Here is a 23,676-nt window from a genome sequence, read left to right on the forward strand (position 1 = left end):
GGAAGCTGTGATTAAGCACTCATTGGTGCACAAAGTATTCCTGGACTTTTTCACCCATGCGCCCCCAAAGCTAAGATCAGTAAGTTCTTGCTGTTGGTTTTTAAAGCAAACACAGAGGAAGAGCCATGTTAAAATGTAAAACACTGCTTTGAAAATTTTGGAAATTTTAGATAGTTGTTTATTTATTTATTTGGGAGAGACAGAGGGGAGGGTACCTTAAGCAGGCTCCACGCCCAGCATGGAGCCCAGTGCGGACTCAATCTCCTGACCCCTGAATCATGACCTGAATCAAGATCAAGAGATGCTTGGCCGACTGAGCCACCCAGGCACTCCTGTTTCCTTATTTAAAGACGATAAGCCAATCAACATCTTTTGAACAAGCCTACTAATTCCATTTAGATATTTGCCAGAAGACAGTGGAATTGACCATAATTCTATCACTCTTGTTAGATTTTTATATTTTAATTATTAGCCAGAAACTGTCCTCCAGCTAACCATACTGAAAATTAACTCACAAATAGTTGTTCGGCATGCCAGGGGTTTGAAATTCCGCTGTGCTGATAAAAAATCATGTCAGCATTAAAAGGCTAGGGGAGGACACTTCTGTAAAACTAAATGGACCATGAACACCTGGACCTTATACGCTGGAAGGATAACACAGAATGGAGATAATTTGTCCTGCCCTTCAAGTCACTGATGGGAATACAAATGAGAACTCATCATTTAGTCCCCAACTTCGCTGGCCTCGTCAAACCGAACTCATTGCCTGTTTGTCCTCATTGCTGTGGTAAAGGGTAACTGAAATAATGACCCTGACTTCTCGTTAACAAGTAGGCCGGGTTAAACATTCATAGGAATTTTGACCCTCTCAAAATTGACATAGGGAAGGGGTGCCTGGGTGGCTCAGTGGGTTAAGCCACTGCCTTCAGCTCAGGTCATGATCCCAGGGTCCTGAAATAGAGCCCCGCATCAGGCTCTCTGCTCAGCAGGGAGCCTGCTTCCCTTCTTCTCTCTCTGCCTGCCTCTCTGCCTACTTGTGATTTCTGTCTGTCAAATAAATAAATAAAATCTTAAAAAAAAAAAAAAAAACTGACACAAGAAAAGACCTTCCCGAGAGTAACTGCTCACCTAAGCGTATGGTCCCGTGAACATAGCAGCTGCTGCTTCTCTTTTGGGGATTTCTCTCTCTTTTTTGCAGAGCCCAGTTTCTGACAGGTCTGGATTTACTAAGGCAGGACTGTATTTTGGGAGTGAGAATATGAGCACTTGGGTATATTCAGTGGTAGAAAATATTTTTTTTTAGTGTTGAATGTATTAATAACACAAAAGTCATTGGGGACTTAGTGTGAATATACATTAATGAGACAAATCTTTCCAGGCCCTGGGGCATTCACTCTCCATTGGGGTGGCTTTGAATAGATTCGTAAGTTGAGATATGTAAGCTGAGAGCTGTGTCCTGGAGACCCATCCTGGGGAAGGATAACAATAGTTAAAGATGAAATCACTTGTTCCTTACTGATGAAACTAGGCACCTACCTTTCTCTTTCATGGTCTGAGACTTTGTTTTTATTTTATTGATTTGAGATAAATTTTTAAATTGGGAACAGACTCAAGTGGGGTTCTGCAGCTTTTAGCTGTCAGAACCCATGTACCTCTGTAGGCCAGACTTCCCAGATATAATTATGCACTTATGTACATGGACGATGAAGAAGGCAGTTTATAAATAAACTGAACTACCTTGTAAGAAATTAATGACTGTGTTTTTACTAAGGGGTCGTTGATAAATGAGGACCTAGTCTCATAGACTCATTTTTCTTAGGGAACTATTAAGTGTTTTTATGAATTGTTAAAATGATTTCTAGAAGGAATCCAATGATAAGCTGAAAAAGAGAAACTTTTTTCAAAGTTAGTGTTTGGTTTTTTGTTCATTATATACACTATTCTCTTAGGAAAGAGCATTTTTTAAATTTTATCTGGTTTTACTGTTAAAAACCCCCTTCTTACCACAGTCACTTCCTAGATTTCTTTTTTTTGAAAAATCTTTTGGAATATACTACACATCTATATACCTTTTTGAATGGATAATTGGTAAAACTCCTCAGATATCTTAATAGAAATTGCTACCACTGCTTGCTGCTGTTGATGGGGAAGAAAATGTTTAGACAAAAGTTGTTTCTGTATCCGTCTCTACAAAATGAAAACTTAAATTGTTAACTCCCTGTACTCTCCTTCATCCTCTGTGCATAACTGCCCCTCAGTAGACAGATTTTAAAAAGGCAGGAAGAATACAATAAAGCTTTGGTGGCATTATTCCCGCAGGAAACGATCGAAGCCATCCGCGAAGCCGTGATCTACCTGGCGCACACACACGATGGCGCTAGAGTGGCCATGCACTGCCTGTGGCATGGCACACCCAAGGTCAGTGGTCCCAGAGGCCTGCCCTCTCCCACGGGCTTTGCCCTGACGCGTGCAAGCAGCATTGTCTTTGCGTGGTTGCACCTTGGGGCCTCCCGGGAATGGGATTTTCTGAAGGCCTGGTGTTTCTTTGTTGGAATTTTCATTTAAGTATGAAAAGCTGGAGTTGTCTTTATTTGGGAAGGGACCCGTAGAGCAAGTCAACACAATGTTTATGCCAGGCTGACCTTTATAGAAATTTTGGTACCTCTCTGGTCCTTCGATTCCTCATTTAATGATCTTCGTGGGGGCGGGAGAGGCAGGAGGTCCTCATGAGCCGCTCGGTTGGCTCACGTGGCTGTTCATGCTTGCAGGGAAAAGGTGAAAATCCCTGTTAAATACCGAAGTTTCACAGGGGTGACCCGCACTTCCTTGGTAGTATAATTTTGCCTTTAAAAGAGTTCTGCTTTGCCCACTTTTTAAATGAATACAGATTTAATTTCTGTTCAGCAAGTAAGTATCGAATACTGTCTACACTGTGCTCTCAGGCATTTTGTAGGAGTTCAGACGCCGAATGAGTTCTCTCCATTCTCACTGTTGTAAAAGAAGGTAGTTTCACTAAGTTTGTCTTCTGGCCAATAATTCTGTGCTTCTGTATTTCGGTCTCTGCATTGTCACGAACAGGTCTAAGGTTGTAATAGTTCTGAAAGGACTTAAAACATATTGCCATTTTTTTGGGTGGGGCGGTCTGGCTCATAACTGTTTTCAGTAGTGAAGAGAATGCCAGACTGGTGGGAATTTTAGTACTATCTAAAATTTTTGGCTGTAATTTTTAAGCGATCACTGAAAGCTATAACAAAAGTTAATTCTTCTTTTTTAAGGACAGGAAAGTGATTGTGAAAACAATGAAGACTTATATTGAAAAGGTGGCCAATGTAAGTATAATAAAACCACAGTTTATTGGGTTTTTGTTTGGTTTTGGCTTTTCTTTAAGCTTTATTTATTTATTTATTTTAAGGTTTTATTTATTTATTTATTTGACAGACAGAGATCACAAGTGGGCAGAGGGGCAGGTGGGGCAGGGGGGTGGTTTGGGTGGGGGGAAGCAGGCCCTCTGCTGAGCAGAGAGCCTGAGCTCGGGGGGCTCCATCCCAGGACCCTGAGATCATGACCTGAGCTGAAGGCAGAGACCCAACCCACTGAGCCACCCAGGCACCCCTCTTTTTGAAGTTATTTTTAATAATAAAATGAAATCACATCTATTGCAGAAAATTTGAAAACTGCAGAAAATTGCCAAGAAGAAAATTGTTCCTTGTTTTATTACTTTTTCTGTGCATAGGTTTGTATTTTAATAATACTAAATTTACACTAAATAAGATTTCTCCTTTTTTAATTTAACATTCTCTTGTGACAGTTTTCCATTTTTAGTAGATACTTTGTGAGGGCCTGGTATGTACTTCTTTAATGAATTTGTCCAATTATGTTATTAAGCATGGAAATTACTGCCTAGAATAAATTTGTAAAGTCAGCAGAGAAAATTCTAGTTACGTTTTATAGTTCTTTGGGTTCCTTTGGAGATGCTGTAACAGCTTTCCAGGTGAAATTGTAGAGGATACGAAAAGATTTTTCTGAGGGATTAGCTGCCTCAAAAAAAAGTATTTGTGTGTATTTAAATACTAAGTGGTTTTCCATAGTATTTCTGGAATATATGTAATAGTAAGCACTTTTTTACTTTTGAGTTACTTTGAAGTTCTAATTTACTGGGGAACTAAAATTGGTTGAAAACAACTATTTCCTCTGAAGAGTCCAATGAGAGCTGCTAGCATCTGGGGAGTACTTGATTTGGCCAGTGCTGCTGCACACACACACCTGAATTGGTACTGTGTGACCACATACATACCTGTCATCTCTGTAGGGCTGGAGACTAGCGAGAGCACGGAAGGCCCTGTGGAAGGCAGCTCTCTTTTCTATAATGAAATGAAAGAAGAGATTCTTTAGGGAGCGGTTTCCAGAGTATGACAGGATTTTATTAGTCATTATTCACCACGAAGTAAATCTTCTGTATAACATTTTAATTTGAATATTTTAAATTAGAAATAAATAAAAATAGAATGTTAATAGAAAATTCTGGAAAGCATTACTAGTAAAAAACATCATTAAATAATAAAATTAGATTGTTTTAATTTTACAGTTTAGTGGTAAAAACAGTTTTTGCTTTTACTTTTTGTCTTTGAGACCCTAATCCCAGCCAGGCACCATGGGAAGGAGAGATTAACAGTGCAGTGCCTTTTGCATCTCAAGGAGTTGCCTCCACAGAGGGGAGAGAAGCTATTGGCAGCCCATGGGCTCGATTTATGGTTATTTAGAAGCGTTTACATTTCCAGATATTGGCGATTCTTGACATACTCTCTTATTTCGATCCTTTTAAAATTTTCAAGACTGATTTTGTGGCCCAACATTCTGTGTGTCTCAGTATCTTGAGGAGAACTTATCTTGTGGAGTTAGTGGGTGTGGTTCTCTGCAAATGTCAATTAAATCAAGGTGGTTGATAGTATTGTTCAAAGCATCAGTGTTTTTACTGATTTCTTCACTGGCTAGTTCTCTCAGTTGCTGAAAAATATTAAAAGCTCCAACTGAAATTGTAGGATTGTCTTTTCCTCACTTAAATTTTGTCCCAGCTTCTATTGTTTTCAGCCAGTGGTTTGTTTTGTGTTTGGGCATCTTTCTGCATGTGAGACTTAAACCAGAGACCAGTGCGTGTGTACCCTCTGCGTATCGTTCTCTACTTCGTGTTCTCTGCTCAGTCCACCTCAGGGGTCATTTTATTTCAATATATATGTACATTTTATCTGCTTCATTCTTTTTAATGACCTGATAATGTTTTATTATATGATTTACATAATTTACTTAACCAGTCCTTACTTTTGGGCACTTGAATAGTTTCTAGTTTTTTGTTATTTTAGACAGTACTCAAGTACTCTTTTAGTGCATTTGTGGAAGCACGTCTGTAAGGTAAATCCCTAGAAATGAAATTGTTAGATCAGAAAATACATGCACTTTAAATTTTTATAAATGTCAGTTGCTCTTTAAAGAAGCTGAAGCATTATACGTTCTCACCAAAAATAAAGAAACATGCCTTCTTTTTCCCAGACCTTTGCCAAGTTAGTATATTAGCAGGGGTTTTCCCTTTTGCATAGATGATAGGTGGAAAATGGTATTTCATTGCTTTAATTATTGTCCTTAAAACAAGTATTATTTCATATGCGTTTTAAAAAAAATTTTATTTATTTATTTGAGAGAGAGAGATCACAAGTAGGCAAAGAGGCAGGCAGAGAGAAAGGGGGAAGCAGAATCCCTGCTGAGCAGAGAGCCTGATGTGGGGCTTGATCCCAGGACTCTGAGACCATGGCCTGAGCTGAAGGCAGACGCTTATCCCACTGAGCCATCCGGGTGCCCCTGTTTCATACGCTTAAAGCCACTTGTCCTTTTTTTTTTTTTTTAAGATTTTATTTATTTATTTGACAGAGATCACAAGTAGGCAGAGAGGCAGGCAGAGAGAGAGAGATAGGAGGAAGCAAGTTTCCCGCTGAGCAGAAGAGCCCCATGCGGGGCTTGATCCCAGGACCCTGAGACCATGACCTGAGCTGAAGGCAGAGGCTTTAACCCACTGAGCCACCCAAGTGCCCCCACTTGTCCCTTTTTTTTCTGTGAACTGACTCTTTGGGTTCTTTGCCCATTTTTAGTAGAGGGTTGGTCTTTATATGGTAAAGACGTTAGACCTTTGTTATTTTTTTCTATTTTATTTCTAATTGAAACATTATTACCTGCCGTGTTCTTTAGACCTGACTCTAAATGAGTGTTACCAGAACTCAGATAACCTTCTCAAGGTAGAAGATTGCTATCCTTATGTAGGATACAAAAAGAATATGCTACCAGCTCTGAAAACACTTTTTTCCCTCTTTTGTCATGAGGTAGAAGTTCTTAGACTTCGGAAACAATGTTAGCATCACAGAAGTAGTTCTGTTATTTCAAGAGATGACCATTGTGAAAGTCACAACATTTTTTAATCTTGTGCTGCTATACTTTGTAAAGTGGTTACTTTTATTCTCATAGTATCTAAGTATATGCTTTTATTATTTAGTATTTCTCTTCTGATTATATAGGATTATTTTAGAGAAATTAGACAGTATACAAAAGAAAAAGAAAAATCATTTATAACCCTTTAACCCAGCAGGGACCATTACATTACAGTGCTTTTCCTTCCCTGATTTTCTTTGTACACATATTGTGTATATTTTGTATTATATCTGAGTTTATTTGCTTTATTTTTTATGATTAAAATACTGATATGTATATCTGTACATAAATACATGCATACATATGTACATATAAATAGTTTTACATTCTTGGCTGTTGGTTCCTCACCCCCCCCAACTTACACTTGCATTTTTTAGTGTAATTTTCAAGGAGTATTTATTAACAGGATACCTGTTTTTGAGAGGTGTTATATCCCGGTTAGTTAAGAGAAATGAGACTCGGCTACTAGATATTGAAGAATGTGCTTTTGTTTTTCTTTTTTTTTTTTTTAAATCAACCTAGAATATAATTAACTAGGTCCTGATAAGAGAGGAAGTTCCTTTGAATGGCTTTTATCTCTTTTTGTGTTATATTAGACAGTTGTCAGGCTGGTAACCTTATAAAGTGCCTCCATGGGGAGAATGAAAGGGAGAAGCTGTGCATTCTTCTGACGTTCCCTAGCTTCTGTTTCTTACAGGGCCAGTACTCCCATTTGGTCTTACTGGCGGCATTTGATTGTATCGATGATACTAAGCTTGTGAAGCAGATAATCATATCCGTAAGTAATTCTCATGATCTTGAACATATGTTAAATTGATACATCGGTCAGTTCGATTTTACACCTGTGTGTTTAAAGATGTTGAAGTGTGCTTTCTCCTGGTATTTTGGGATTTTTTTTTTTTTTTCAGTTGTCTCAGTTCTGTTTTGTGACATTTGCTTTTTTTCCTGTGTAAACCATGGTCTTGGAACTTGATATTAATATTATTTTGGATTTGCAAGGGACTGGTTGCATTAGGATCCCATGGCTTTTTGACCACATGATTTGCTAAAAGAAAAATGAGTCAGCAGTTCCGTATTCAGATGTGATGAGAAGTTCATTGCTGTAGTAGTTCTGCAGTTAATTATTCAGGGACTCAATTATTCTCGCCTCCCTTTGGAGAAACTACCTCCGCACAGTTCCCTGGTTTATCATTGTCTCAGTGCTGGGTGGGGCTGGAGAAGAAAACCCATAAAATCTCATTCAGTTGTGATACTCCTTAGAGCTTTCATGAAAGCTTTTTCAGAGTCCTATTAAAAATTCTTACTAAAATTAACAGACCAGCTTCCTTTTTTCATTTCAGCAGTTCCTTCTGAGTGTGGTGCAGTGACCACAGAGTGGTAATATAAATGCAGTTCATTTAACGCTAAGCTGGTCTTCAGAAAAACTGTGGTCCTTTGGTAAAAGCACTTCGGAGTAACATTTACCTTCTTCAGTACTTGCCTCTTTTCCTGACTTCTGAATGTGTGATCCTTTCTTCCCTTCCTCTCTTTCTGGTGTGCGGGGGATGGGGCTGGGGGGGCTTTGTGGTCGAGGTTCCAGGGTGAGATTCAGCCCTTGCCATGTTGGTAACAGTGACCAAATTTAGAAACATTCTTAAAACCATATGATCTGTACAGACCTGGATTATTCATTGAGGCATTACACAGACCTTTGCTGGATACCCACAGATGGGGCCCTTCGGGAAATCTTAGTGACAAAAGCTACTTTCCCACCATGAGCAGGGAGGAGCCGTGTGGATGTGCAGAAAGAGACTTTACCTGTAGGCACGTGGGGGTGCTGTGGCCTCTCTCTGCAGCCCTTCTGGAAGCGCAGAGCTGGCGTAGTGGGGAAACAGGCCGGCGAGGGCAAGGTTAGGTGCCAGCGGAGGGCCCCAGTGTGTGTGAATTTCTCATGCCCTTGCTGTCATGTTCCGACTTTCCCCTTGACTGTTTTAAAATTGCGATGACTTTCTTTGGGATGGGATTGTGGGAAGAAACAAGTTGGCAAGACTTGCATGTCACAGACGGAGTATTTTGGCATGTTCCTTGTGACTTTATTACCCTTTTGACTCCAATCAATAATGATTGTTTTTCATTCTGGTGACAGAGATGGGAGGCCATAAATTGGCAAAATGAATAAAGTTGTTTCATGAAAATGGAAACAGGCTGGGCTTTTGAAAGTTGCTTTGTTTAATATTTTCATAACAACTAAAATTTGCATAAGGGTTCCAAATGGGTTTCACAAGAAACCAGGATTGGCCACCACTGTCTGCTAGATCAGTTTTTTCCAAACTGTCGTCCCTCTTCAAGTGGCCGTTGAAACAGTTTTAATTCCTCGTGCTTATCCGTTTGATTCCCACAACTACTTGAGCTGCATTCCTTATGCCTTTCTCATACTTAGGGCAGCTTTCCCTGAGAATGGCCTGATGGACTCTCGCTTCTAACTGACGGAAGGCTCAGCGGGTTCTGGGTATCATTAAACTATATAGCTAGTGATAAAATCCAGGAATGCTAATCGCTCTTGTGTTTTTCCCACCACCACAAAACCTGTTGCAGTATTCAGTGCTTTAAAAAAAAAAAAAAAAAGCCCAAGGAAGCATAGCGTGTCCAATAAGCATTCTGATCAGGGTAACCAGGCTTCGTGAAATGTCAGGTCGGAATCCCAGCCGGGTCAGCTGAGCCCTCAACTTCTCCCACCCACTTGACTTTCCAGAATAAACATGTTTATAGAATTTGATCCATTTACCTCTGGAATCGTTGGTATGATGCAGCCGCTTTGACAGCAGCGTTCCTCTCAACAGGAGAGAAGTACCCTGACCAGCTGTTTGAAAGGAATAAGCATTGCAGTGTCCCTTTAAAATACTACTATTTTCTAAATACACAGAGAAGTACTAAGACTAATACAGCAAACACCCAGCCTCCCACCATCTGAGAAAGAAGTAAAACTTGACACTTGAAGTTCAAGCCTTCTGTGTACCTGCCCGTGCTTGCCTCTCCCCCTCCCCCACACCCACTGTAATAAATTGTGTTATGTATTGTTTGCATACACTCCCTTATCCTTCGGCTGTATGCAGATGAATATGGCCCTGTTTTGCATGTTTATGGATTCTTTGTAAGCATGTCTTGTATGTTTTCTCCTGCGACTTGCTTTTTTTCTTTTGGCATTAGGTTGTGAGATTTCATCGGGCTTGGCAAGTCTTTTTTTTTTTTTAGTATAAGGCCAGGCTGTCATTATTTTAGGGTTTGTGAGCCATTCTATGATCTCTGTTGCCTTTTCTTGGTTTTTATGTTTTGTTTGTTTTTAGCGACCCTTTAAAATATGAAAACCATTCTTACCTCATAGAATGTGTGAAAACAAGCCACAGGTTGGATTTGACCCATGAGCCATGGTTTGCCCACCCTGTTCTAAATCACTTGTAGCGCCAGATAGTATTGTACTATGAGTATACCGTAAATTAGTTTTCCCTTTTTCTGTTGATAGAGACTAGATGGGTGGTAGTTTTTAAAACATTAGAGTTTTCGTTATTTTTTGCTGTTCAAATTTTATGAGCATTCTTGTATGTCTCCTTGTTTTTCTAAGGCATTTACTTAGCACAGTCAGTGGGCTGCCAGATACACTGCTCATGTTCATAGAGTCACACGCCGTATTTCCCACCCAGCCATTATAAAACCTGTTGCGTCGCGCAGTGCTTTTTAAAAATAACCAAGATGGCTTAGTGTTGCTAAGCATTCGGCTCAGAGTAACTGGGTTTCCTGAAATGTCAGGTTGAAATCATAGCCTAATAAACACTCCGCCTTCTCTTATTTAAGAAGCAGCACCAGTTCTGTCTCTAGCTGGTTTTCTGATCTCCCAGGCAGCTCTGGTCTCCCTGTCCTCACGCTCCTCGAGTTTGCCTTTGCCATCTGTTCAGTTAGCAGTTGATGGTGCTGTGCCCCAGGCTGCGGGCAGGTAAAAGGAGGAGGCGGCCAGGTGTGGGGGGTGAGCTGTGGGGGAAGGAGAGGCTGCAGCTGCCTGTCCAGGGTGGGAGCTGCCAGCTTCTGGGAATCTGAGCGTCACGGGGATATATTTTCCTGGTTGTGTTTTTGTTTACTTTTAATTGTGGTAAAACATGCATAATGTAAAATTTGTCACCTTAACCTTTTCCCCCTGTTTTGCACATTTTCTTTTTTTTTATTGGCATACACTGAGTTTCAGGTACCCAGCATAGCAATTGGACAATTACATATATTCCTGTGTGCTTAGCACGGTAAGTAGCAGTCCCCATGCGTCACCATCCAGAGGTATTACAGGATTGCTGACTTCCCTGTGCTGTACTTTACAGCCTGTGACTTACCTATTTTGTAACACAAAATAAACATTAAAAATACACTCGTTTAAAAAAAAATACACTTGTAAATACAGAGAACAGACTGGTGACTGCAGCAGGTTGGGTGTGGGCGGTGATAATCGACCTTGGTGAAGGGGATGGAGAGAGAAATCCCCAGTATTTTTAGGTTCAGTAGTATTAAGCTTATGCAGACTGTTCTGGAACCAACCTCCAGAACTTTTTCTTCTTGCAGAACTGAAAGGACACTCATGAAACTCTGTCTCCCAGTAGTTTGATCACAAGGAGGTGTACTTCTGCACGGAATCACCGTAGTTTTTATTTAAAAGAAAACACTTAAGGGGCTGCCATCCTTGCCTAGTGATCTTCCTTTTATACTTACCCATCCTTTACCTCTTACTGGTATTTTTCACTTTTATTCCATTTCTCGTGCCTCTTCCACCAGATTTTGGCTCTGTGAGGTTAAGGCCGGTGTACATCTCTTTCTGGCCCCACACGGAGCCCCGCACAGAGGTGTGTGCACCAGAGGCTCCGTTCTCGGTGTGCTGCGCTGCTTTCTGCATGTCCTCCTGCCGCCGAAAGTGCGAGACTTGTGCTCTGACCCTGCTGCCGGGGTGCACCCTTTATCGGGACCTTTACTTTTCCGTTTTAAAAGAGGCTCAGCAAAACAAGAAGGCCCGTGAATCTCATAAGGGTCCAACACGGGGAGGTCAGAACGGGGCAAACATGTCCTCAGGGGGAGGGGTTTCATCCTTGCCTCACTCTGCTTCCGTCCGCGCGCCTGCTCCAGAGTAAAGCACACAAAGAAGTTACCACACATGGTTCTTGGGATTTTCTCTGTCAGTTTTATTGAGGATAGTTAAGTCGAAAACTTTTAAAATTGAACCTTCATTGAGGATGTCAATTCATGACCCTAACAACTTGACTTAATCTCCCCCAGTTTAAGAGCCTATAAACTGAGAGGTGTGTTTTTAATATGGACATATAATTACTTTATAGCATTTTTCAGTTTGCAGTGCGAATTTTCTCAATTGTTCTTGGTAACGACCCACAAGTCAGGCGGGTCTATCATTTCCTTGCATGGATGAGGGAGTTGATAGGCAGAGAGGTTAACTGATTTGCCAAAGGCTACACAGCTTGAACCCAAAGATCGAATCCACCACACAGCTGTACCATAGCTACCCCTTACCTATTTCTACCTCTTCCGGTAGTCAGCAGTGTTTTGGGAGGATCATCTAGAAATTTATCTCTGCTTTCTCTGTAATGCACGTTAAAGAGAAATGAATTAGTACTCCTTAATATAGCCATGCTCGTAGTATTTTATTTTTCCCAAGACGAATGTTTTTGATGGTAGGAAAGCTTGGATGAGAGTGAGATGGGGAGAATTAAATGGTACCACAGTGTTTTTAAATGAGGAGGGGCAGAGGGAGAGCAGGAATCCCAAGCAGGCTCCACACCCAGCACAGAGCTCCACTGGGAGCCCGACATGGGGCTGGATCCCACGCCCCTGAGAGCATGACCTGAGCCAAAATCAAGAGTCGGCTTCACCAACTGAGCCACGCAGGTCCTCTTAATGATACCACATTTTTAAGTAAAGGTTTTTTTTAGTTTCATATGACAGTTTATAAACATTGCACTCTCTGAAACACCTTAAATTTAGATTCTGAGTTTCTTAATGACGAACTGAAAGGAAGGAAAAGTTCAGTGAACTTGGAGACTAGTCCTAAGTAATATTTGTGCTTGGGTTTTGTGTGTTATGTTGGAAGCCCTAGCTTATTGTGTTGAGTGAAGCATGTGCGTTTCCCAAACCATGCGTGTTGTACTAGCTCTTACGTGTAGCCTTCGCAGAGAAAGTCAAGTAGGTTGAGGAGTACTTTGTCAGGTTCATGCCTCCTCTTTTCCTCTTCGCCAAAGGAAAAACCATTAATTAGAAATAAACAGCAGCCATTTATAACTCTTTATTGCATACTCCCCTAGAGTTTTGTTTTGTTGGTTTTATTTTGTTTTTTGATGTTTTTGGTTTTTTGTTTTTCAAAAAAGCACGTGCTGCTGTTTGTGGACTAGAAAGGAACACCGCGTTTTACGAATGTTCACAAAGTCCCAAGGCGAGCAGCACAGTTCACCCGCCATCACTCCTACGAGAAAGGATAAAGTTAACAGCATCTTATTATATAAAACTGTACTTTCAGAATCGCATTACAGGTTCACCAGAAACTATGGATGCAGTTTTGGGCTTCATCAGGAAAACAGGTTCAGTTCAGATCAAGTTAGATACTGTGCATCTAGCCTGTTTGGATCGGAGTCTGGAACTGCTCACTGTTACCCCAACAGCTTTCAGAATTTTTCTTTTTAATTCTTCTTCCTCTGACTTTTGTATCCCCTAATACCTCCACCCTCTAATTATCAGAGAAAGGGGGAGCAGGGAAGCAATATAGCTTCTGTTCTAAGGTTCTGTTCCCATTTATTACTAGCTGATTACAGAGCATTTATACTGGAAAGTGTGCTGGAGAAAGTTAAATACTGAGTTTTTGTTTTGTTTTACAGTGCCTATTTAGAGTTGGAAGTGGAACAGCTGTTGTATTACCTACTTTGGTTTTTTTATTGAAATTTTGAAATCAAACATGTCTTGATTTTTCTGTTCTATTGAATTGCTATGTTCAGCATGTTTTGGAAAGGGCGTGGGGGCAGGGACTCTTTCATAAGCACTTGTTTTATTTTGTGTGTGTGGAGTATAAAGGCTACAACCTTATTGTAAAAATTAATAAAGTGAAACAATCACCACCACCATTATTTTTTAAAAAAAAATAAAAGCATTTGCTGTGAAGATACTATACCCCAGAATGGTTTTCTTTAGGACAGTAGAGTTAGCAGGGGCGGGTTAGTGATCATAGAAATTGGCCTAAGCTAGGTATCATTTTCACTCCTCTTCTTTCAACACATTAAAGCATCTGTCTTTTTTGAGTTGGTTAAGCCTTAAATTGGAAAAGTCACTCTGAAGGTATCCTCTGTTTGTGGTACTGAATGCTTCGCTATAAAAAGTATATATTCTGAGCCCACTCTGGGACACATTGTTTACCTTGAAATTACAAAAGCACTCCCTCCCTCATGAGATGGTATGAACATTTTTTTCCGTCTTCCTTTTCTGATTGAAATTTTAAGTTTTTTGCTTCCTGGGTGGTTGAAATTCATAACCATTTGGAGGTGGTTAGATCTTTTGCACCTGTTCTCTGCAGACCTTTATCTTGTACAAAGAGATCTTCATATGTGACCTTAACCATCTTCAAAAGTAAGAATGCGACAGGGTTTAAAATCATGGAAACCGGGGGAGGAGTCAAGATGGCGGAGAAGTAGCAGGCTGAGACTACTTCAGCTAGCAGACGATCAGCTAGATAGCTTATCTAAAGATTGTAAACACCCACAAATCCAATGGGAGATCGAAGAGAAGAAGAACAGCAATTCTTTAAACAGAAAAACAACCACTTTCTGAAAGATGATATGATACTATGTGTGGAAAACCCAAAAGACTCCACTCCAAGCCTCTAGAACTTGTACAGGAATTCAGTAAAGTGTCAGGGTATAAAATGAATGCACAGAAATCAGTTGCATTTCTTTACACCAACAACAAGACAGAAGAAAGAGAAATTAAGGAGTCAATCCCATTTACAATTGCACCCAAAACTATAAAATACCTAGGAATAAACCTAACCAAAGAGGCTAAGAATCTATACTCAGAAAACTATAAAGTACTCATGAAAGAAATTGAGGAAGACACAAAGAAATGGAAAAATGTTCCATGCTTCTGGATTGGAAGAATAAATATTGTGAAAATGTCTATGCTACCTAAAGCAATCTACACATTTAATGCAATTCCTATCAAAATACCATCCATTTTTTTCAAAGAAATGGAACAAATAATCCTAAAATTTATATGGAACCAGAAAAGACCTCGAATAGCCAAAGGGATATTGAAAAAGAAAGCCAAAGTTGGTGGCATCACAATTCCGGACTTCAAGCTCTATTACAAAGCTGTCATCATCAAGACAGCATGGTACTGGCACAAAAACAGACACATAGATCAATGGAACAGAATAGACAGCCCAGAAATAGACCCTCAACTCTATGGTCAACTAATCTTCAACAAAGCAAGAAAGAATGTCCAATGGAAAAAAGACAGTCTCTTCAACAAATGGTGTTGGGAAAATTGGACAGCCACATGCAGAAAAATGAAACTAGACCCTTTCCTTACACCACACACGAAAATAGACTCAAAATGGATGAAGGACCTTCAGTGTGAGAAAGGAATCCCATCAGTATCCTTTAGAACACAGGCAGCAACCTCTTCGATCTCAGCCACAGCAACTTCTTCCTAGGAACATCGCCAAAGGCAAGGGAAGCAAGGGCAAAAATGAACTATTGGGATTTCATCAAAATCAAAAGCTTTTGCACGGCAAAGGAAACCGTTAACAAAACCAAAAGACAGCTGACAGAATGGGAGAAGATTATTTGCAAACGACATATCAGATAAAGGGCTAGTGTCCAAAATCTATAAAGAACTTAGCAAACTCAACACCCAAAGAACAAATAATCCAATCAAGAAATGGGCAGAGGACATGAACAGACATTTCTGCAAAGAAGACATCCAGATGGCCAACAGACACATGAAAAAGTGCTCCATATCACTCGGCATCAGGGAAATACAAATCAAAACCACAATGAGATACCACCTTACACTAGTCAGAATGGCTAAAATTACCAAGTCAGGAAATGACAGATGCTGGCGAGGATGTGGAGAAAGGGGAACCCTCCTACACTGTTCGTGGGAATGCAAGCTGGTGCAGCCACTCTGGAAAACCGCATGGAGGTTACTCAAAATGTTGAAAATAGAACTACCCTATGACCCAGCAATTGCACTACTGGGTATTTACCCTAAGGATACAAATGTAGTGATCCAAAGGGGCACGTGCACCCGAATGTTTATAGCAGCAATGTCCACAATAGCCAAACTATGGAAAGAACCTAGATGTCCATCAACAGATGAATGGATAAAGATGTGGTATATATACACAATGGAATACTATGTAGCCATCAAAAGAAATGAAATCTTGCCATTAGCGACGACATGGATGGAACTAGATGGTATCATGCTTAGTGAAGTACGTCAATCAGAGAAAGACAACTATCATATGATCTCCCTGATATGAGGAAGTGGAGATGCAACATGGGGGCTTAAGTGGGTAGGAGAAGAAGCAATGAAACAAGATGGGATTGGGAGGGACACAAACCATAAGTGACTCTTAATCTCACAAAACAAACTGAGGGTTGCTGGGGGAGGAGGATTGGGAGGGGGGGTGGGGTTATGGACATTGGGGAGGGTATGTGCTGGGGTGAGTGCTGTGAAGTGTGTAAACCTGGTGATTCACAGACCTGTACCCCTGGGGATAAAAATACATTTTATGTTTATAAAAAATAAATTTTAAAAAAAATCATGGAAACCCATGGTCTTGGGTCGGCCACATCCTGGTAAGTGACCTTTACGCATCTACCACAAGTCACATATCTAAGCCTCGGGCTTCTTCTTAGTAAAATGGAAATGACTGTAGTCCCTCTTTCCTGGTGTTGGCAAGAGTGTTTAGGATCATGGGCGTAGTGCTGTCTGCATTGGTCTGGCTCCTCCGAGTGCCTTTTCAAGTGTTAGCTGCTATTATGAGTTTTAGGAAGCACAATATATTTTTGTGTAAACAATGAGGGAAGGTTGACATTTTTAAAAGAGAACTGTGATGTGTGGATTCTGCAGTTGGATCACCAACCTTGGGGTCACAAATTTGGTAGTATTGGGATCTCCTCCATGACCAGCTTCATTTTTAGCTTGGCTCCTTGCATTGAATTATTAATCTCAAATCTCATTGAAGGTAATGGTTATTTAAGAACATAGCCCATCTGAGTAGATTTCCCCATGGAGAATTCCTTTCCGTGGAGTCGGGGGACCAAGACTAGTCAGGCCCGCCACTGACACGCTGTGTCCTGTGGCAGGTCCCTTCTCTCCTCCATGGGTCCCTCACTGGTAAACCTGATGACCTGTGCAGAGCGGTTTCGGTGGCCCCAGCCAGTTGTGCAGGACCTGTGATGCGCAAACACGTATGGCTGTGAATACCTGTTAGGCTTGTTGCAAGAATTAGGAATGTTAAAGGGGAAAAAAACACGATTTTTTTCTGTTGCAGATTCTCTGTTAAGAATCGAGGAATTTTTAAACCGTAACTTCGCTGTCTGGAAACATCAGCACACTGACATAGGAGCTTAGCCGGGGTGGGGATGACATTGCCTTTGTTACTTCAATTCAAACAACTAGAAAAGGAGATCATTGTTCTTGGGAAGTTGATTGGAAATGTCCTAGAGTGTGACTGTTTGTACGTGCTCCGTGGATGCTCTCTGTATTCATTCCCCTTCCCCCCGTTTCTGTTGTCAGTGCAGTCCTTAAACAGCCTTCATTTGCCATGAATAAGCAACTAACTTTAAAGGCCTTTCTTCCCTTGTTCGATGTAACAGAGGTCCTTTATCTCCGTTCACATACATCTCAGTGGGGAAATTCTAGTAAGAATGTCCTTCATCGATGCGGATTCTACATGTAAAGCAGCTGCAGATTAACTGTATCTGCTCGGTGACCCCAGCAAGCCATGTTCCTAGTAAGAGTGGCCTGAGAACTCTTGGTCATCGTGAAGGAAGAGAACGCTTTTAAAGATTTTAAGTCCTTGAGCTCGGTCAGCCATATAAACGGCTCGTTCAGTAATGCTGGTCACAGTCCAGAAGCCGTTCTGTGTTCTGAGCATCAGGCTTTGTGCCTTTAAGGGTGAAATTTCAAAATCAGCTCCACATTTTCTGCGAAGCCCATGGGAGAAAAGTGTCGCACATGGCTCCTTCTGTACCCTTCAGATTGCAAGCGTACCTTGTCTTAAGCACATATGTTCATTTTTTGTTTCTATAATTTTCCAGGAAATTATTAGTTCTTTGCCCAACATAGTAAATGACAAATATGGAAGGAAGGTTCTGTTGTATTTACTGAGCCCCAGAGACCCTGCACATACGGTGCGAGAGATCATTGAGGTTCTGCAGAAAGGAGACGGCAATGCACACAGGTAAGAGCCGAGTCGCGGGAGCGCTTTGCTCCTCTGCTCTGCCTGCTTCTTAGTTTTGAGGAGCTTGTGTTTCCAGAAATGTGCTCGTGTGTGCGCACCCTCTATCGTGCTTCTTCTCTAAAACTCAGAAGGTGAGAGCGCCTGGGTGGCTCAGTGGGTTCAGCCTCTGCCTTCGGCTCAGGTTATGATCTAAGGGTCCTGGGATCGAGTCCTGCATCGGGCTTTCCGCTCGGCAGGGAGCCTGCTTCCTCCTCTCTCTCTGCTGCCTCTCTGCCTACTTGTGATCTTTCTCTGTCAAATACATAAATAAAGTATTTAAAAAACAAAACAAAAAAAAAAACCAAAAAGAACCCTTGGAAGGTGAATCCCATTTTTAAACCTGTAGTTTTGACAGATAATCTTAAGGGTTTTATCTGGAAAAAGAATGAAAAGAATCATGCCAAAAGAATACCTCTTGAGTGCCTGGCACTTAGTAGATGCTCAGTATATGTGGTGTGGTTTGATTTTGCTCTATTCATTTGTTTAGTTTAAATTATAGCAACTTTTTTAAGGCTTGTGTTTTGTTTTGTTTTGTTTTGTTGTTTTGTTTTTGACTCCAGTATAGTAACATACAGTGTCGTGTTAGCTGCGCGTGTGCATGTCGTGACTGGACGGGTCTAGGATAACGCAGTGCTCGTCTGGTTAAGTGTGCTTTGTAATCCACTTCCCCTGTTTCACCCCTCCCCTCCCCTCCCTTCCCCTCCGGTAACACTATTTTGTTCTCTAGAGTTGAGAGCCTGGTTTTCAGGTTGTTTCCCTTTTTTCTATGTTGATTTGGTTTCTTAAATTCTACATGTGAGCGAAATCATACAGAATCTATCTTTCTCTGAGGGATTTCACTTAGTCTTCTACCCCGTAGACCCATCCATGTTGTTGCAGATGCCAAGCTCTCATCCTTTTTCTGTGTCCAAATAATACCCCGTTATCCACGCACCAGCTCTTCTTTACCCGGTCCTCAGTCAGTGGGCCCTCGGCTGCCTTCAGAATTGGGTTGTCGTAAATATTGCTGCAGGAAGCGTAAGGACGCATGTATCTTTTCAAACTAGTGTTTTCATATTCTTCGGGTAAATACCTAGTAGTGAAATTACTGGATCATAAGGTATTTCTGTTTGTAATTTTTTGAGGAACGCCCACACTGTTTTCCCGTGGCTGCCCCGGTCTGTATTCCCACCGACAGTGCGCGGGGGCTCCTTTTTCACCACATCCTCACCAGCACTTGTAGTTTCTTGTGTGAATGATCTTGACAGATACGAGGTGGTATCTCGTTGTGGTTTTGATTTGCTTTTTGATAAGGAGTGATGTTGAGCATCTTTTCTGTCATGTGTCTGTTGGCCATCTGGATGGCTTCTTTGGAGAAATGTCTGTTCATGTCTTCTGTCCATTTGTATTTAGATTCTTTGTTTTTCTGCTGTCGACTTGTGCTAGTTCTTGATATATTTTGGATACTGACCCATTATCAGATGTTTCACTTGAAAATATCTTCTCTCACTCTGTAGCTTGTCTTTTAGTTTCGTTGATTATTTCCTTTGCTTTGCAGAAACTTTTTATTTTCAGTTTATTTTTGCTTTCCTTTCCCTTGCCTCAGGAGACATATCTAGAAAAAAGTTACTACGGCCGATGTCAGAGAAATTACTGCCTGTATTTTCTTCTTGGATTTTTATGATTTCAGGTCTCTCATTTAGGTCCTTAATCTGTTTTGAGTTTATTTTTGCGTATGGTGGAAGAAAGTGGTTCAACTTCATTCTTTTGCAAAATGTAGCTGTCCAGTTTTCCCAGCAGCTTTGTTGAAAATATCGTCCTTTGCCCATTGCATAGTCTTGCCTCACAATCTTTTTGAGGATTAATTGACCCTATAATTGTGGGTTTATTTCTGAGCTGTCTGTTCTTTTCCATTGACCTATGTGTCAGTTTTTGTGCCATTATCTTACTGTTTGGATCACTACAGCTTTGTAGTGTATCTTGAAATCTGGGATTGCAGTATAGCCCATTGTGCTCTTTTTCAAATTTTGCTTTAGCTATTCATGCTCTTTGGTAATTCCATACAAATTGGAGAATTATTTATTCAAGTTCTGGGAAAAATGCGATTGGTATTTTGATTAGGATTGCATTAAGTCTGTAGATTGCTTTGGTAGTGTGGACATTTTAACAATATTTATTCTTCCAATCCTTGAGCACAGAATATCTTTCCATTTGTTTGTGTCACCTTCAATTTCTTTCATTAGTGTTTTATAGTTTTCAGAGTAGAGGCCTTTCGCTTCCTTGTTTAAGTTGATTCCTAGGTATTTTCTTTGGTGCAGTTGCAAGTGGAATTGACTTCTTAATTTTTCTTTCCATTACTTCATTATTACTGTATAGAAATGCAGTAGATTTCTATGTATTGATTTTGTGTCCTGCAGCCTTACTGAATTCATTTATCAGGTCTGGTAGTTTCTTGGTGGCATCTTCAGGGTTTACTCTATATAGTATCATGTCATCTGCAAATAGTGGAAGTTTTTCTTCTTCCTTACTTTTTTGGATTCCTTTTGTTTCGTTATGTTGTCGGATTGCAGTGGCTAGCACTTCCAGTGCTCTGTTGAACAAAAATAGTGCAAGTGGACATCCTTGTCTGGCTCCTGATCTTAGGGGAAAGCTCGCAGTTCTTCATCATTGAAGATGCTGTCAGCTGTGAGTTTGAATAGACGGGCTTGATTATGTTGGGATATGTTCCTTCTAAACCTGCCTTGTTGAGGGTTTCTATCACGAATGGATGTCGCACTTCCTCAGATGCTTTTTCTGCATTTATGGAAATGCTCTTACAGTTCTTACCCTTTCTCTTGTTGCTCCAGTGTATTATGTTGGTTGATTTGTGAATATTGAACCACTCTTGCGTCCCAAGAATAGGTTCCACTTGATTGTGGTGAATGATTTTCTTTAAATGTATTAATGGGTTTGGTTTGCTGATACTTTGTTGAGGGTATTTGCATCTGTGTCTGTCAGAGATAATGGCCTGTGATTCTTTTTCTTTTTTGTAGTTGCCTTTATATGATTTGGTATCGGGGTAATGCTGGCCTTCTAGAATGAGTTTAGAAGCTTTCCTTCTATTTTTTGGAATACGTTGAAAAGTATAGTTATTAACTCTTCATTAAATGTTTGGGAGAATTCACTGGTGAAGCCATCTGGTCCTGGGCTTTTGTTTGTTGGAAATCTTTTGATTACTCTTTCAGTGTCATTGCTGGTAGTCTGCCTGTTCACATTTTCTGTTTCTTCCAGATTTAGTTTTGGGAGGTTTTATGTTTCTAGGAATTTATCCATTTTGTACAGGTTGTCCAGTTTATGGGCATTTAATTTTTCATAAGATTCTCTTGTAATCCTTTGTATTTCTGTGGTGTGGATGGTTTTTTCTCCTCTTCAATTTATGATTTTATTTGAGCTCTCTTTTTGAGGAGTCTGGCTAAAAGTTCATCAGTTTGTTCATCTTTTCAAAGAACAAGCTCCTGGTTTCATTGATCTGTTGATCTGTTTTTTTTGTGTGTGTGTGTGTGGGTTTTTTTTTTGTTTTTTTTTTTTTTAAGTTTCTATTTTGTTTATTTCTGCTCAGGTCTTTATTATTTCCTTCTTTCTGCTGGTTTTGGGTTTCGTTGTTCTTTTTCCATCTCTTTAGGTGTAAGGTTAGATTGTCTATTTGAGATGTTTCTTGCTTCTTGAGGCAGGCCAGTATTGCTATGTATTTACATCTTAGCACCATTTTTGTTGCATCCCAAAGATTGGGGGGTGTCGTGTCTTCATTTTCATTGTCTTCTAGCAGTTTTGTTTTTTTTTTTTTAAAGATTTTATTTATTTATTTGACAGAGAGAAATTACAAGTACACTGAGAGGCAGGCAGAGAGAGAGAGAGAGAAGGAAGCAGGCTCCCTGCTGAGCAGAGAGCCCGATGCGGGACTTGATCCCAGGACCCTGAGATCATGACCTGAGCCGAAGGCAGCGGCTTAACCCACTGAGCCACCCAGGCGCCCCTCTTCTAGCAGTTTTTGATTTCGTCTTTGACTTCTTGGTTGACCCATTGTTTAATAGCATATTAGCTGTTTAACTTTCATGTGTTTGTGTTCTCTCCGGATCTTTTCTTGTGGTTGATTCCTAGTTTCATAGCATTGCAGTCAGAAAAGATACATAGTGTGACACGATTCTTTTTGAATTTGTTGACTTGTTTTGTGGCCTAATATGTGATCCGTTCTGGAGAATATTCCATATGAACTTGCAAAAAATGTGTATTCTACTGTTTTAGGATAGAATGTTCTGAATATATCTCTTAAATCCCTCTGGTGCAATGTGTCATTCGGAGCCACTGTTCCCTTGTTGATTTTCTGTTCGGATGTTCTGTCCCTTGATGTCAGTGGCGTATTAAGTCCCCTACTATTTTTGTATTACTGTCGATTACTTCCTTTATGTCTGTTACTAGCAACTTTAGGTATTTGGGTGCTCCCATGTTAGGTGCATGAATATTTACAATTGTTACATCTTCTTGTTGGATTGTCCCCTTAATAATAATGTAGTATCCTCACTTGTCTCTTGTTGCAGCCTTAGTTTTAAAGTCTGTTTTGTTGCTTATAAGTATTGGTACCCAGCTATCTTTTTACTTACATTTTCATAATATATGTTTTTCCACCCTTTGACTTGCATTGTGCGTGTCTTTAGGTCTGAAATAATTCTTGTAGGCAATATTTACATAGGTGCTTTTTAATACATTCCATCAACCTGTGTCTTTTGATTGGAGTGTTAAGTCCATTTACATTTAAAGTACATATTAATGGATATGTACATATTGCCTTTTGTTACTTGTTTCATGGGGTGTTTTTGTTTGTGTGTGCGGTTCTCAGTTCCTTGCTCTTTCCTTTCACAGTTTGCTGGTTTCGTTCAGTGATGTACTTGGATTCCTTTTTCTTTATTCTTTTCATATCTATTGCTGGTTTTTTAATTGTGGTTATCATTAATAGTAATATCATTAATAGGAATCATAGTAATAATATCATTAATAATAATCATAGTAATAGTATCATTAATAGTTTTAACAATAGTAACATCAAGATGTCAGATATCTTCTGCATATAACAGTCTGTGTTAGGTTGATGGTCACTTAAGTTTGAACCCATTCCAAAAGTGCTACATGTGTTAGTGTTCTCGTCATTGTCTCCTCATTTTGCCTCCATTGTAGGTATATGGTCTTACACTTTACATCCTTTTATTTTGTGATTAATGACTGATTTTTATATATTTACTTAATTCTACTGCTTTTATGCTTCCTGCTTTTCTTAATTCTGCTTATCGTCTTTCCTTTCTTCTTAGAGTCCACTTTAACGTTTCTTGTAGGCCTGGTTTAACGGTGATGTATTTCTCTAACTTCTGTTTGTCTGGGAAACTCTCTATCCTTCTGTTCTGAATGATAACCTTGTTGAGTAGTTTTTTGGGTTGCGGGTTTTCCTCTGTGCACTTTGTATGTATCAAGCCACTCTCTCCTGGCCTGGAAAGTTTCTACTGAAAAATTTGCTGATAGCCTTAGGGGTTGCCCTTGTATATAAATGTTTTCTTTTGCTGCTTTTAAAATTCTCTCTTTATCACTAGATTTTGTCATTTGAATTACTACTTGTCTTGGCGTGGACCTCCCTGGTTTGATTTTGTTGGAGGCTGTCTGTACTCCTGGATTTGGTATCTTTTTTTCTT

At 40.1% G+C, this 23,676-nt stretch overlaps 1 protein-coding gene across 2 annotated transcripts in view; it reads left to right on the forward strand.

Annotated features, from left to right (window-relative positions):
• The window catches only part of PUM3 (pumilio RNA binding family member 3), a 49,857-nt gene that overhangs the window by 15,378 nt on the left and 10,803 nt on the right, over positions 1–23,676 (forward strand). Inside the window, exons 10-14 of one of the 2 annotated variants that reach the window (XM_004766202.3) lie at positions 1–79; positions 2,320–2,418; positions 3,276–3,329; positions 7,169–7,249; positions 17,802–17,944. In XM_004766202.3, the coding sequence (XP_004766259.1) occupies positions 1–79; positions 2,320–2,418; positions 3,276–3,329; positions 7,169–7,249; positions 17,802–17,944 (456 nt within the window). The remainder of the gene's footprint in view (positions 80–2,319; positions 2,419–3,275; positions 3,330–7,168; positions 7,250–17,801; positions 17,945–23,676) is intronic. The other variant, XM_045065036.1, reaches the window with a different exon arrangement.

The sequence above is a fragment of the Mustela putorius genome, unplaced genomic scaffold, assembly GCF_011764305.1.
Source record: "Mustela putorius furo isolate JIRA1106 unplaced genomic scaffold, ASM1176430v1.1 tig00003854_pilon_pilon_pilon, whole genome shotgun sequence".
NCBI lineage: Eukaryota > Metazoa > Chordata > Mammalia > Carnivora > Mustelidae > Mustela > Mustela putorius.